We start from the raw sequence: 14,711 nt of genomic DNA, 5'->3' as shown, positions 1-14,711 counted from the left end.
TTCTTCATAGATTAGTCTTTCTCCCACTCCTGATGAGCCCTTGCTGTTGAAAGTAGTCTAAATCCCTTCTCCACCAGGGAGCAAAGAGCAGGTTCTTGGTAGTTTGCTTTGGTTCTGTTGCCCGCCTTTGTTACTTCACTGTTGCCAATCCAGTGTAGAGGAGAAAAGGCTGTTGTGTGGGGGGAGGCGAGGGAAGCTAGTGGCTGGTTTTAAAGGATGCTCTACCACTCTGGCCATATCCCATCAACTTGGGTGATTTTGATGGAGTTTTGACACACTCACTAAGCCTCTATTTTAATAGATTACTCATTTTGTTTTGATTGTTGCAATTGTTCAATTCAAGATTCCTGTTTAGAGCAAGTTGCAGTTAGTTTCAGCTCTTTCTGGGGTACCTTGGAAAGCTATTCTTTGATGGTATTTGCAGTCGAACGAATATTGTGGGAGAGGTTTGGTGCAGCGGCCAGAGCGGCTGGCTGCAGAGCACTAGGCTCATGGTTCAGTCCCCGGCAGCTGCTCAGGACTCTGACTCTGGGCAATAGCTTACTTAACCTCCCCAACGGGGTTTTGAAGGTCTTACTGTCTGTCTTAAGAATTTATTTTGCACTTGTCTATTTGTCCTCTTGATGTGCATGCTTCAATCCCCAGCCGACTTCAAGCTTGCCCTTCAGTTTGCCATGTATTCTCTGCTTCACTGTTGGGTTTAGAGTTGGGGTCCTATGCTACCATTTGTTAAAAAAATTGTTGATTATTCATTAATCAAAACTTTCAACAGCAGTTTGCGAAAGTAGTAGTCAAAAGTATTGAAACATTTCAGAATTCCTCCACTTTACAATGGAAAATATCAAGAATTAAAGAATAGTCAAATATGGACTGTACAAACATAACCACATTAGTTCACAGTGAGTATCTTTTTAACCCCTTCCATGCTGGACGGATTCCCCTGCTGTGCTGATCTTTTCTGCGCGGGCGTGGTCATGACGGAACGGTTCCGTCATGAGCACAGCTCAACCGTGGCTCATGACGGAACCGTTCCGTCATGAGCACCGAAGGGGTTAAGGGGCACTTACAATTTTCGAAACAGTGTCAAGCCTATAGAAGTATAGAGGTGAAACTGGGATGTTCTTCAACATGTTTTTCTCGGTGACATCAAATAGGTAACAGGAGCTAAGTTTGAGGTGTCTGTCACGAAGAACACCAAACTGAAAACATCTTTAGCTTTTTAGCCATCTATAAATGTATGTTGTCCGTCACAACCCCCCCAAACTCCTCTGCTCTTGCTTCCAACATAAACAGAGGAGTAAACGGGGATCCATATATAAGATGGACTGTTCTCCAAATGTTGGATGGGAAAAGCTGGTTGCGTGCAAGCCTATCATGAGATTAAGGTCCTAAATTGCACTGCCACTAATTAAATGTTGTATCCACATTTAGATCTTGTTTAGCGTGCTATCTGGGACTGCGGACATGTAAAGGCTCCCTTGTTTTCTGTACTCAAACTTATGGTCCCACAGATGCATAGCTTTAGTAACGTAGTCTTGCTAAATCACACTAATATGACCTGAATCTTTTTAGTTAAAATACTTTTTTTATTGATGCTTAAATAAAAATCAGTTTTCCGCGTTACTTCAGATCTCAAAATAGTGGTGAATTTTATCAGTTCTCAAATCAATCTTCATTTCATTATATCCTCTTTTGTCACACAATGCTCCGTGCAATTCAGACGGAAGCCCTTCATCTGTGGTATGTTTTACATTGTTTGGATGTCTAAATATACAATGTGATTTGCAAATCAAAGAAAAATATATGCATCAATAGCCACACGTCAATTCACAAAATGAACAGCAAGACTTCAAACTCCACTGTGCATGTCTCTTGTTCTGCACTGTAACATTAAATAAGCTCTTTAGCTTATTTGTCTAAGAACTTATTAATGTATCCCATCTGCACCACAACAATACATGATTCCTCCATGGTATGCTTCTTGTAGTCAACAATATACAAAAAAGCACATGGAACTGGATACTTTAAGTATGGTATATAAAATGATCAATAGCTCATATATTGAAATCTGTTGTTCACCACTACCTGCCCCGAACCCTAACAACTCTTACCTCTCCCTGACCCCTAAATACCCCTTTTAACACCCCATTTTTTAGGTGACATACGTTGGGGGTTTTTTTTGGGGCGGGGGGGGGGGGTAGGGGAGGCCTGCATGGTAAGGTCCCACGTTGTAAGGTACCTTAGAGAAGATTCTGTGGTACATACTTGCGTGGTAAAGACTCAGGTCATGCATGGTAGAGACCACATAGTAAATGTTACATAACTATGCACTTGTAAATACTACATTTATTTTAAAATGAAAAGGGTATGATAGATCTATAGATAAGGACATTCTGAAGTGTCAAATTAACCTAGTTTTTGTGTCCTGTGTGGTACATGGAAGTTGCTAGTCGTATCGAATTTTACTGTGTAAGACGGGTTAAGATTGTGCTATGAATAGCTAGTAGTTTCCGTTTTTGTATGGGAAAAAATAAGCTTGGGGAATAGGATTGGAGGATTTGGGGTGGAGGTAAGTGGTTATTCTGCACTCGCCAAATATTAATCCTTAGTCTTTACATACCTTTCTAACCCCCCAAGCACCAACTCTGTGCAACACAATTTTTCAGCAGTACTCCTCCCGGCATTATTGCAGATTTTGCCCCTAGGGTTGTGCTCAGAGGTTTTTCACCTGAAGAAATGACTTGTCACCCCTTTTAGATTTCATGGCACCCTAGATATATTTTTTAAAAGTCAAAATTTGCCTGTACTGTTTTTATAGGGAATGTGCCTTCAGCAAGATTGTCGAGGCAGCTACTTTCTCAAGCACTATTCCTTAGGTGCTCATGCTTGAGCTGGTTCTCAGGTGGGACTCCTCTTGTCCATTTGTAGATTATAATTAGGGTGCCCTGTTTTCCGTATTTACTGATATTTTTTACAGAGAGCAAGCCATTTATATTTTTTTGTTTGTTTTTATCAACATTTTAAAATACATACAGACATTAGGTTGCTTTTTGAGTGATTCTAAATGCTGTTGGCTATGACTGCCAGATCAATAGCTGTGCTGATTGACAGGTAAAGGTGATAAAAAGAAAGGGATTTTAAGAGGCTTAAACAGCAGTAGTTATGCATGTGATACTACAATTTGCATGTTTTCAAATAAGTACATTTATTTATCTGTGGTTGTAAATATTGAAACCTGTCACGTATTCAAACATCAACTCACATTTATTGGTTAAGTGAACGTGGAAAAATCCTAGTTTCAGCTTTATTTTTTTACAAAACCCAAAATAAATATGGATAAATACAGATAAAATTAGCAAAGCATAAATACGGATAAATACAGACTAGAATGTAAAAAAAAAAAACCATGAAACCGGGAACCCTAATTATAATGCAGAATCCCTTGTTTGAGATCTGTAGATTCATCACTGGACCTCTATAGACCCCTTGTTTTTCAGTAGCACAAGTAGTGCAAAATAAATCGAGACTCAGTTGAAATTTAGTATACCTTTGACTCAAAAGTTAAAAAAAAAAGCATCTTTATTATATGAGCAGGTTTAGTGAGCATTGGGCAGTTAAGGGAGTGGGTGGGTTGGCACATTTGAGAACGGCTTGGGATTCTATCTGGCAGTAGTGAATTACTTTGTTCTTTTGGTTTGGTGAAGGATACTCTTACTGGTAAATCACTGAGTTGTGTAGTATGCAGGACTAGGTTTCTTTAGGGCTACTAATGTAAAATTGCTGCCCTAAAGCATTTTTTTTCTTTGAGTGATCTAGAAGACCTAACATGGTGAGTAAGAGAAACTGTCCTGTAATGGGACGTGCTGCTTGAAAACCTTCAAAGCTGTTGACCGTCCAGCACAATAACACTATATACGCCACCCGTCTCCCCCTACCGCCTCGGAGTGGTCGCTGAATAGCTAAGCACTCTTCATAGAGCCGGAACACCCATTTGGCATTAATACATTGTTACCATCCAACGATTCAGATAGTACAAAGCAACTCCGAGCCCGTCCACGGTCACAGAGAAGCAGACCCGGACTCAACAGACCAGGTGTAGATACCCGCTGGATATCAAACTAACTAAAGTCTCGTGCATAGTAAGGTGGTGAGCTTAGCAGGGGGAGAGAATGGAAGTTGGTTTGTTATTTTGATCCACGAATGCTACATGTTTCGTCACACACATCTATCAAACTTTATGTATACCCAGCTGTCACAACCTTAACATATATGTAGCGCCCTAACATAACAGAACCGTTGTATCCTAAGAACTGCTATGATGACCAGCGATGTATAAGAAAGGCATGTGTAATTTATGCATCACAAAATCAATAAAGTTGTTTAAAAAAAAGATACTGTCCTGTTAAAAATGTCGTCTTGATTTTTTTATTGGCTTGAAAGTATGAAAAGCAATGATGCATCATCATAGGTGCCCATCCACTTAATGCTGACCCTTAATTGCTAGTGGAGTACTGTATTGGAGGTTTGGCATTGGCAGATGCATGTATTTACATGTGTTCTATTTGTTTGCAGGTGCGTATTCCAACCCCACTTAACACCAGTGGTGTACAGGTCATCTGCATGAAGGGGAAGGCAAAGTACAAGGCGAGCGAGAATGCCATCGTTTGGAAGTAAGTGTATTCTGCAGTCCATTGTCCGAGGCATAGTCCGTTTTGCAGTTCAATTCTGTTAATGAACATGAAACAGATTCATTTCTGCTGACATGTATAGTTGAAGGAAAATGCGCAATGTAACTAAACTGGAATGTTGTTGAGAAGAAATCTACTTGTGGTGCTGTGGAAGATATCCAGCACTTGGCATTATCCCTCTTGGCAACTATTACTCCAGTCTCTACTAGCAGTCGTCGTGTGTCACCCTCCACTAGCACTCAAAGGGAACAGCAGTGACCTTTAATTTCTGTACATGGGTGCAATCTGTTTGGAGTAAAGTAAGCAGGCTATGTGTGCCCATAATTTCAATTCTAATCTAATGGCCGGGTAGCTCAGTTTCCCCGAAAATAACTCGTTGATAAGGAGGAGCTGGGCACGCAATAGTAGAATTTCATGTCCACTATCCCAAGCCCACCTTGAAAGGGCAACTGCACACACATTCTGTAAGCTACCTGCAACAAAAAGTTAAAGAAGATTGCAGTGTGGAAAAGGAGTTGGCAGGGAGTCGGTAAGGGTAGTTGTTTTAGTATGTAGAGAAGCTGTGGGAGTGTGAACAGTTTAAACAGGGCTGCCCTACCCATGATATTTAAAGGTAGTTTGCTCCATATTGCCATGTGGGCTTTACGTTTTCCTAGCACAGGTATGTTGGAAGCTGGCTCTTTATATAGTGGACCAAAATGAGGTGAAAATGTGTAAAGAGTCCAAGTAAACCCCAGTTGGTTTACAGAGGCACAATGATATTCCAAATGCTCTTATGTGGTAGTGTAGGCGAGCAGTTGGGCAAATCAGAGGGTGGTGCAAAGCATTTGCTGTACTCAGAGGCCATAAATGAGACATACACTAATCCGAGACCAATTTATAAACATAAGTTTTGTTACATAAATTTTGATGCCAAGAACTTCAATAGCAAGTAGGTACTTTTTAAAATATTGAATTTTGCAGGTAAGTGAAACAGTTACTCAAATGTGCCATTTCACATAATGCTGTCCTATGGGAGAAATGGCATAGATCGCATAGAAGTACTTACAGTCAGGTTCTGGGGGTCTCCTTCGGGTCGTAAGGTTGTAGGGGGCCAAGGAGAGAATGTGGCCTAACTGCTAGGGCGGTGGACCTCGGAGCTGGGGAACCGGGTTCAAGTCTCGGGAGGGACGCTCCACATTCTGTGATTCTGGGCAAATCACTTTATCTTGCCGTGCCTAACAAAAATTAATGCTTCCGTATGTAACTGAACTGGTACTTATGTAAAGCGCTCTGATACCTCCGGGTCTAGTTAGCACTATATAAAACTCCACACAAAAAAAGGTCTAAAGTACTACTTGCAGTTATCCGAAACCTGCCCTGGAGTGTCCGGTGCAGAGGTGCTAGACACCTTGGTAGCTGTGCACGGTCTTGGTTTGCTGCAAGGAGTCCTTTATCCCGGGTATTGGTCCTGTGCGGCTCCGGTTGTTCCTGGTGTCTTCCCATATGGCGGGGAGACAGTTGTGACTTTCAGGAGCACAGGTACCTCTTCCTGAGGAGCTGCGGCGTCGGGCAGGCTGGTAAGCTGCAACTCAGTGAACTGGATTTTGATAGTCTGTGTCTGCAGACTGCAGGGGAGTAGCTCCTCGACTCCAAGTGAGATTGTTGGCAATTTCCAAACGGCTGGCAGTCTCCCAGGGTTCTCGGAAGCTGGTCAGCTGCGGGACGAGTTGCTGGTTGTGATTGTCGAGACTTGGTGCTAGCAAGCAGGGTTTGGCGCCAAAAGTCCAGTCAGTCTTCTGTTCTTGCTTTTCTTGTGTCTCTTCATTGTCCTCTTTTCTTGATCTGTCGAATCTGAGCTCCTGATGCCACGAGTGCCACCTAAATACTCCATTTACGGGCATTCCATGGAGTGACAGGATCCTCTAACTCCTTCCTGTGGGAAATGGGCATAACCCTGACCGCCAAAACCAAGATGGTGGAATTCTAAAAGTTGTGTTGTCTTCCGGTAGCCCACATTAGGGGTGGTACTAGCCTGAGAGGGGGCGGGGCACAGCTCCTGACTAGCTAATTTACCATCCTGTCCTGGTGCCAAATGGGACCAGGGTAGGGGGTGGCATTTCCCCTGTCTGGGGAAGCCTTGAGTCTCATATCAAAGGCAGCAGAGGCTTTTCATGCCTCCTGCCTTGATATGCTGATCATTTAGCCATCTTGCTTGGAGGAGGTGACCGCATCTCCGACTGAAGCAGGCATTGTTTCTGCTCTGAGTGCGGACTGTCACCAGTCTGCCAGCACACTTGTAGTCAGGTTTTCAGGGGGCCACCTCTAAGGTGCCCTCTGGGTGCATGTATTAATAAATCCATCACTGGAACCAGTGTGGAATTAATACGAGATGTTTGATACCAAACATCCCTAGTTGCAGTGACGCCTTCATGTAGCTGGGGAACTATTAATTACCAGTGTCCTGCACATGTACTCAAAAATGGCTTCTCTGTTCATCTAAGAATCACATTAGACATCGCAGGGACATTTCTAGATTTGTCCTCACATGTGGTATAGTGCACCCTGCTGTAGAGCTGTAATGCCTTCTGTAGGGGTGACTTGCCTATACTGCCTATAGTGTCTGCAGGCATGGCGCACACTGGGTGTGCCAGGGCATGTCACTTTTTGTCTGCACCAGGGCACACAGCCTGCAATGGCAGTTAGCATGCTGGTGTTGAGTCTTTTAGGGTGGCACAAAACATGCTGCAGCCCTTAGGTACCCTCTTTAATACCCCATGCCCTAGGCACCATGGTTACCTTTTAATAGTGAATTACAGGGAGTGCTAAACATATTGCCATTTGGGAAACAATTATACAGTTTTAGGAAAAGATCTTGAACTAGGGACCTGGGTAGCAGGAACCCAGTGCCCTTTTGTCAAAATTACATCGGATACAAGGCAAGAAGTGGGGGTGAGAACTAGTTGGCCAGCACATTAGTAGTTGGTGGGTTCTCAGGGGGCACCTCCAAGGGGCCCTCTGGCTACATGTATTAATAAATCCATCACTGAAATCCGTGTGGGTTTCTCAAATACAAGATGTTTGATACCGAACACCATATATTTCAGTGAGGCCATCCTGTAGCTGGTGAACTCGTTTTTACCATTGTCCAGCACATGTACTTAAAATGGCTCCCCTGTTCACTTGTGACATGTAAGAATTGACTGACATCACAGTGGCATATCTGCTCATTTCATCCTGCGAAATGACAAATTGAGGATGCTTGCACTGGCCTGGATCTAGTGCAGATAGAACCTGGATCGTTGAACCTGCAAGATTCCCATTTCCATATCCCCATCCTAAAAGCTGACACGCATTACCTGCAGTCCGAGGTGGGCCATGGGCAATTTCAGTTTGCAGTGTTCCTATTTGGCATTCCCGTGTCCCTGGGTGTGTTTATGAAGGTGATGGCCGTGATCACAGCCTACCTTCGGAGATTGAGTGCCAGTCTTCCCCCTACCTGACGAGCTGTTCAAGGTGGGTTCACCACAGTCCGCCATAGACCACCTCCAGGCAGCTGCAAACCTAATATCATTCAGATTCAATGTCATTGTGCACAAGTTACACCTGACTCTGCAGACGCTGCTTTTCATTGAAGCCATCATGTATGCGGTGCTCTTTCGGGTCTTCACTTTAGGTCAGTGAGTCCAGGACAATCCGGCTATGATCCTGATGTTTAATCCTTCATCCTGGATCTCATTAAAGATGGTTCTGAGGATTCTTGGCCAACTTGCCTCTTGCATCCTGCTAGTCAGCTATGCCAGATGGCACATGCGGGCCCTGCTGTGGGATCTGAAGCCTCTTTGGGCTCAGCACAAAGGGGACCTTCCAAATTCTATCCAGGTTTTGTTTTTCTGATGAACACGTCCAACTGCAGATTCCTCACTTTTTGAATGGATGCTAACGCAGTACTGCCCAAAAGGTGGATGGCCTGAGGAGTGGACTTTACACAAGAAATGTCCCGCAGAACTGATTAGGCCAAATGGCCATCCAAGAATTAATTGAAACTGCTCTACTGAGCAGCCACAGTGCCAATCACTCTAGGAAGGCTGCTTCTTCCAAGCTGGCCAGCGACTTCCTTGATTTGAAGCCTTTAGGTGGGTACGAGTCTTACTGGATTCAGGTGCCTATCTTCATAGACAGGAAGTTATACTTCTAGTTTAGAGTGGGCACTTTCCCACTGAGAGCCTTTACCTCAAAGTGGTCTTGTGGGGCCTCTGATATATGTCCTGCTTGCACTTCAGCGGAGATGTTTTGCACGTTCTTTGTCTATCCAGCTTAAGCTCGTCCCCACAAAACTGGAGACGCTTAGGTGAGCATAGTCACTCCACTGCTCTTCACAACCTGAGATCTGACTGCAGTCTAACTTTTGTGATCCCAGCGGACAAGTTTTTGGGTGCCATGTGGACACTTTGTAGCAAGCCCCCCTCCCTCCCTTTAATATTATGCTGTCTATTGTCTTCTCTGTACTCTTAATTTGTATGTCCACCACCCTCGTTGGCCTCCTTGTACCATTTCTGTAGCATGTAGACTCTAGTTGATATTTACATTTTTTACTGTATTCATTTTGCCACTTATTTAAATTTTGATTTCTTCATACTGAAATGTACTGTTTTTCTATTGTGTATTTTTATCTGCTTTTGCACTTTTATGGCCCTCGAGGCCAAAAAGGTTATTTGACTGACTCACTGAATAGGCAAAATGGCCATCTGTAGTTTTGAGAGTTGACATTTGTCTGGTGAAGGTGTGGATGAATGCCATGTAGCAGTGTGGCAGATGTCCATCAGTGGAACACCCCCCAACCACCACCCCTCCTCCCCACAATGTTGACCATGGCTCTGGTGCAGTGAGCCCGAAGACTAACAGGAGGCTCCATCTTCTTACTAATGGGGACCGTAGGTTTAAGAATTATTTTAATTTAGAGTGCTTATCCGTAAAGCTTCTGGACACTGAATAAATTTAGCAGTTGATAAAGCCTGAAAAGGAAGAGCACAACGTCCGTTATAAAACATACAAGATTGTGAAACTCTCCAGAAACGTTAATCTAAAAATGTTATAGAGCTAGAAAGGAACTAAATGAAGTGTTATTCATATGGGGACAAGTTATTAATAACTAAGTAGATGTGCGAAGGAATTCCACGCTTTGGCAGATCGCTAGAAGTGACAGCTCTGTTCTTGGGCACCTGCAGTGAGGCAGTAAGAATTAAACAAAGCACCTGAGCTGGATTGTACCAATCAAATGATGCCAGAAAATCATGAGATTTGTGATGCAGCCCCATTGGTGATTACCAAGGCTCTAAAAACAATTGCTTTGCAGTGGGATTCAATAGAATGTGCCTAGGATAAACCTGGTTACAGCGGGACACACCAGTAGGGGAGTGTGCTGCTTGCATGCTTGCCTGTTGGTGCTTACAAATCACCTTCTTGGAAGTGGCTAAATAGACCTTGTAGCCAAAGTCAAGTCAAAAAAATTCAAAGGCATCAAAACCTGCACATGAATCTGTGGCTTTATGTAAAGGAACATTCTCCCAAGTTTTTTTGATACTGCAGAAAGTAGCTGCTAGCAGGAAGTATCCAAGGAAAGCGTGCAACCAATTTAGATACTCTGGTTGTCTATCAAATCAGCAGGAGATGCTGCTGGACTATACACCGGAGGCCAGATAGGATTCCCTAGTGGAAAGCTTTCCCTAGAATTGAGAAATTGTCTTTAAAGGATGGTACTTCAGATTTAGAAACGTCCATCAGTGTACTGGGGAGACAGTGAGTGATGTAGCAGCACCAACCCCAGACTCCACTAGCTGGTTGTAGCGACCTAAAGATAAACTGAGTGTCAAATGTATATATTTAAAAAGCTGCAACTGGCCATGTGCAGGAAATTTGCCAGGGTTTCCATGCACAGATTAAACACTAAAAGGAAACTGAATTTTACACTGCTGGACACAACAGATTATGTCTTTAAATTTAGAGCAGAAAGTGGTTAGTGAAATAGACTCTTTACTACTTGCCAAGAGAAATTGGTTCCATACAGCTTGAGAAAATCTTGAGATATGACATGGTTTGAATTAATTGGGATATTATTTGTATATGCATTATATGGAGACCTGTAGGTAATGGTTGAATATCTATTTCCAAACCCTACCGTCAAATATGTACTTGGTTGCAACCCTTTGTTTACATTTACATTTCATGGATGGTTTTCTCTTTCAGGATTAAGCGTATGGCTGGGATGAAAGAGTCTCAGATCAGTGCTGAAATAGAGCTCCTGCCAACTAATGACAAGAAGAAGTGGGCACGACCCCCTATTTCTATGAACTTTGAGGTTAGTTTGTGGTGGTTCAGAAATATCTGAAGTCCCTGTGCCAAAGTAATCCATGTAGCTCATAGCAGGCAATGTCCTTGGTCACAACTGATGTGTCCTCTAGATTACTAAACTCTTCTGTAGTCCCACTCTTCATAACCACCTGGCATCCCCATCCATTACTTTCAAGAGCGCAAGTTCGAGACCATACTATCCCCTCCTGAGTCAGGTTTTGAAATTTGTTTATTTCTGGAATACTTAAATATTTTACATTTGAATGCATTAACTGATGTGCACTCTCTCTCTAGGTGCCGTTTGCTCCCTCTGGTCTTAAAGTCCGTTACCTGAAAGTCTTCGAGCCAAAGCTGAATTACAGTGACCATGATGTGATCAAATGGGTGCGCTACATTGGAAGGAGTGGGATCTATGAGACGCGGTGCTAGCCTTCATGGACGAATGAGGGGCCATCAACTTCCCCGATAAAAGCTAATGAAAACGAATGGGAATTATCTAGATTGGGGAATGTGACTCCCCTCTGCTCACCCGGTCACCAGATTGAAGCTTATCAGTGTCTCTTCGATTCAGTCTTTTTACTTAAGGGAAGTCAGCCTTGCTGTAAGCATTTACCCTGAGACTGCAACTACATTGTTCCATGGATGGAAGTGTACATGTCTTCTGAAGGGTGGGGGTAGTGAACAGCAATCACAGCCGGGGCTGTCTTTTCTTGGGTGAGGGAAGGCAGGGACACAGCAGCGTAGGCTTGTCATCATCCCTCTCCAGTCTAAGAGTAATGATATAAACCATGCTCCATCCATTGCTGTCTTACTACATGCTATATCATATCCTAGTATTTTTCAAATTCTCTTGCGTATATGTACCGCTAGAATAGTTAAACTGAAAACTGTGGAAACTGGATGCATTCAACCTGCTCCTGTCTTCGTAGCTGCCTAGCAATGTGTTTTTCAGTGTGCTCTGATGGTGGCAGCAGTACCTTCTTCATGACACTCCTGCCACAAGATACCTTTTGATATAGAGCATTGCCATGAAAGTTACCTGATTTTTCCTGGTTCTTGCATTTTTTTTGTTATCATTTTTTGTGACCAAACAAAGATGTGATATTTGAATCCCTTGGCTGCTATTGATCAGGTGAAGGGGTACAAATCATAAGCCTGAAGGAGAGACCCTGTCTTCTCACTTGACTTTCTTTAGGAATAATAGCAAGAAACATTTCCTATCCCTCACTGCCTCTTGATTGCAGTGATACAGTTGGTGAGCTAGCGCACTATGGTTTGATTTCTGTGTGGCGGCAAGGTTCTCCCCTTTTGTTGCCTCTGGCAGCATATCTGATTTGTAAATGGGAAGTATCACATGAAGGAGGCACTTAGTAATGCCAGGGGGCCACAGAAACGTGTAATGAGTGGAAATACAGCTACTGTCCACAAGCTCTGGTTCCTGATGGTGTTCTGTTCGTTTTGTACACTCTGTGATTGTCCAGTTATGAATCCAATAAACTATGTACACCTCATTTGTCTGACTTCTCTTTACTACTTCCTTGTGAGGTGGAAGTTGTATACCGTTGCCCAAGCTTAATTCTTTTGAGTCTGGTACTCTCTCCGATCTTGTTTGTTCACAATTCTCCTGAAGCCCTTCCTCTCTCAGGTGGGTGCATATCTTTGATATAGTTGTATAACAAATGTAAGAGTAGATAAGTCCAGCTTTCTCTAGCCCTGTAATTAATGCCTGCTGTGCTCAGCTGGAGGATGTCCACTGCGGTTGTATAACGGAACCACACTTGCCATTACCAGGCATGCCTTAACACGGTTATTACAGCGACTGCATCTTCACCATGCATCCCTTTACAATGAAAAAGTATGTTCGAGGCATACGAGCTGCAGATCACACACTATGCATAGATCGCCATCTGGTGTTGGGCCCGGATGTTTGCACTTGTTTTTGTCTTGGAAAAGTCTTTGGAAGTCACGAGATAGGTGACTCCTCCTTTGGACGATAGTGCGCATGGGCATCGGCTCCATCTTCAGATAGTTTTTTTCCGCCATCGGGCTTGGATGTTTCTCGCGCTCCAGCTCTGTACCGTTAGCGATCCTACTTTCGACACACAATCCTTCACCCTTCCCTGGTATTGTTTTCGATCGCGATCCCTATTCGTCGCGCATCTCTTCAACAGCGAAGTCCTCGATTCCGGTTGTCGACGAAGGCCTTCGGGCCTACCTGGGCCTTGACTTTTGGCTCAGGGAAAGGACTCCATTCAAGAAGTGTCCTCCATGTGGGTCGAAGTTCCCCCACACAGATCTGCATGAGGTGTGTAACCTCTACCTCTCCCCGGAGCACGAGGCCAGAGACTGTCCAGCTTGTGCCTCTTTCCGCTCCAAAAAGACTATTCGAGATCGTCCAGCGCGACGAACAATGGCTCGCTCGTCGCCATCCATCCCCGACAACATCTTCCAAGAGGGTGTCGATGTTCCAGAGCAAGTGCAGGCCAAAGGACTAGTCAGCGCCTCCGAAGCCGATGACTCCGACATCGAGGACATCACTCCTGGGCAGTGGGTCGTAAGTAGAGACGTCAACCCTGACCCCCTCCCCCCACCACCGAAAAAGGCTCAAGTCACACCTTCACTCTCGGGCTCAGGTGCACACCAAGAAAGCGCTTCTCACGCCCCACCTTCGGGCCCGGCAAAGAAGCCAACAACTAAGCCTTCCGGCCACTCCAGCTCTAGTCAGCCTACCGTCCGTGCCAACACCCAAACGACTCCGAAAAAGAAACTGTCGTCCTCCGCCTCGGTGTCGACTACTGCCTCCACATCCACGCCCTCGAAATCGACTACAACCAACCCCTCAACTCCGAAGAAAACAGAGATCCAAAGACTGGTCAACTCATTCTTAGCTCCAAGAAACGACCACTGGACAAGCCTACACCGGCTCCACCACCTAAAAGGAGAGATCTCCTCTCAGGATCCCTCCTCCACCTCCTCCTCCGGCTCCACCACCTAAAAGGCGAGATCTCCTCTCAGGATCCCTCCTCCACCTCCTCCTCTGCCTCCTCCACCTCCCCCACCACACCACTCTCCTACACCATCTCCTCCACCAGTGGACGATGATACCTCTGATCACAATGGGGACGATGCAGACGATGAGCCACTAGGGGATCCTAGCCCACCTTCTTACCCCAGACCCCTGGGATGATTATAACACACCAGATGTCTACAACGTGCCACAGGATGACATCTATCCCTCTAGACCTTCAACCAGCTAGTCCACAGAGCTGCACAATGCCACGGGGTTGACTTGCACACATACCCCGTGGAAGAAGATTTCTTAATGGATACTTTTGATATCTCACAAAAGTCCACCTCCATTTTACCCATGTTGAAAGGGGTAATTAAACACGCACCAGAGGTGTTTAAAGATCCTGTTAGGGCTAGAGTTATTAACCCCAGGATTGAAAAGAAATATAAAGCTGCCCCAGCAGACCCAGCATACATCAAGGGCCACATACCGTTCGACTCCTTGGTAGTATCCAATGCCAGAAAGAGGACTAATTCTCAAATTTCAGGAGATGCTGCATCTCTCAACAGTCTAAACTCTTAGACGCCTATGGTAAGCACATAGCGTCACAAGCAGCTAACATATGGCGTATCACCATCACTCAAGATTTGTTAGCGAGGCATGATGGGGCTCATTATGACGAG

General features: G+C 44.4%; 1 protein-coding gene across 3 annotated transcripts in view; it reads left to right on the top strand.

The window, feature by feature from the left end:
• AP2M1 (adaptor related protein complex 2 subunit mu 1) overlaps positions 1–12,529 on the top strand; it is a 157,453-nt gene extending 144,924 nt beyond the window's left edge. For all 3 annotated transcript variants that reach the window (XM_085635615.1, XM_085635618.1, XM_085635617.1), the window contains exons 9-11: positions 4,573–4,670; positions 10,914–11,025; positions 11,313–12,529. In XM_085635615.1, coding sequence (XP_085491741.1) covers positions 4,573–4,670; positions 10,914–11,025; positions 11,313–11,447 — 345 coding nt within the window. In that variant the 3' untranslated portion in view covers positions 11,448–12,529. The remainder of the gene's footprint in view (positions 1–4,572; positions 4,671–10,913; positions 11,026–11,312) is intronic.
• Positions 12,530–14,711: the final 2,182 nt, after the last annotated feature.

Source organism: Triturus cristatus, chromosome 11 (genome assembly GCF_964204655.1).
Source record: "Triturus cristatus chromosome 11, aTriCri1.1, whole genome shotgun sequence".
NCBI lineage: Eukaryota > Metazoa > Chordata > Amphibia > Caudata > Salamandridae > Triturus > Triturus cristatus.
The sequence above is the reverse complement of the archived record's forward strand: the minus strand, read 5'-3'. Positions and strand labels throughout refer to the sequence as shown.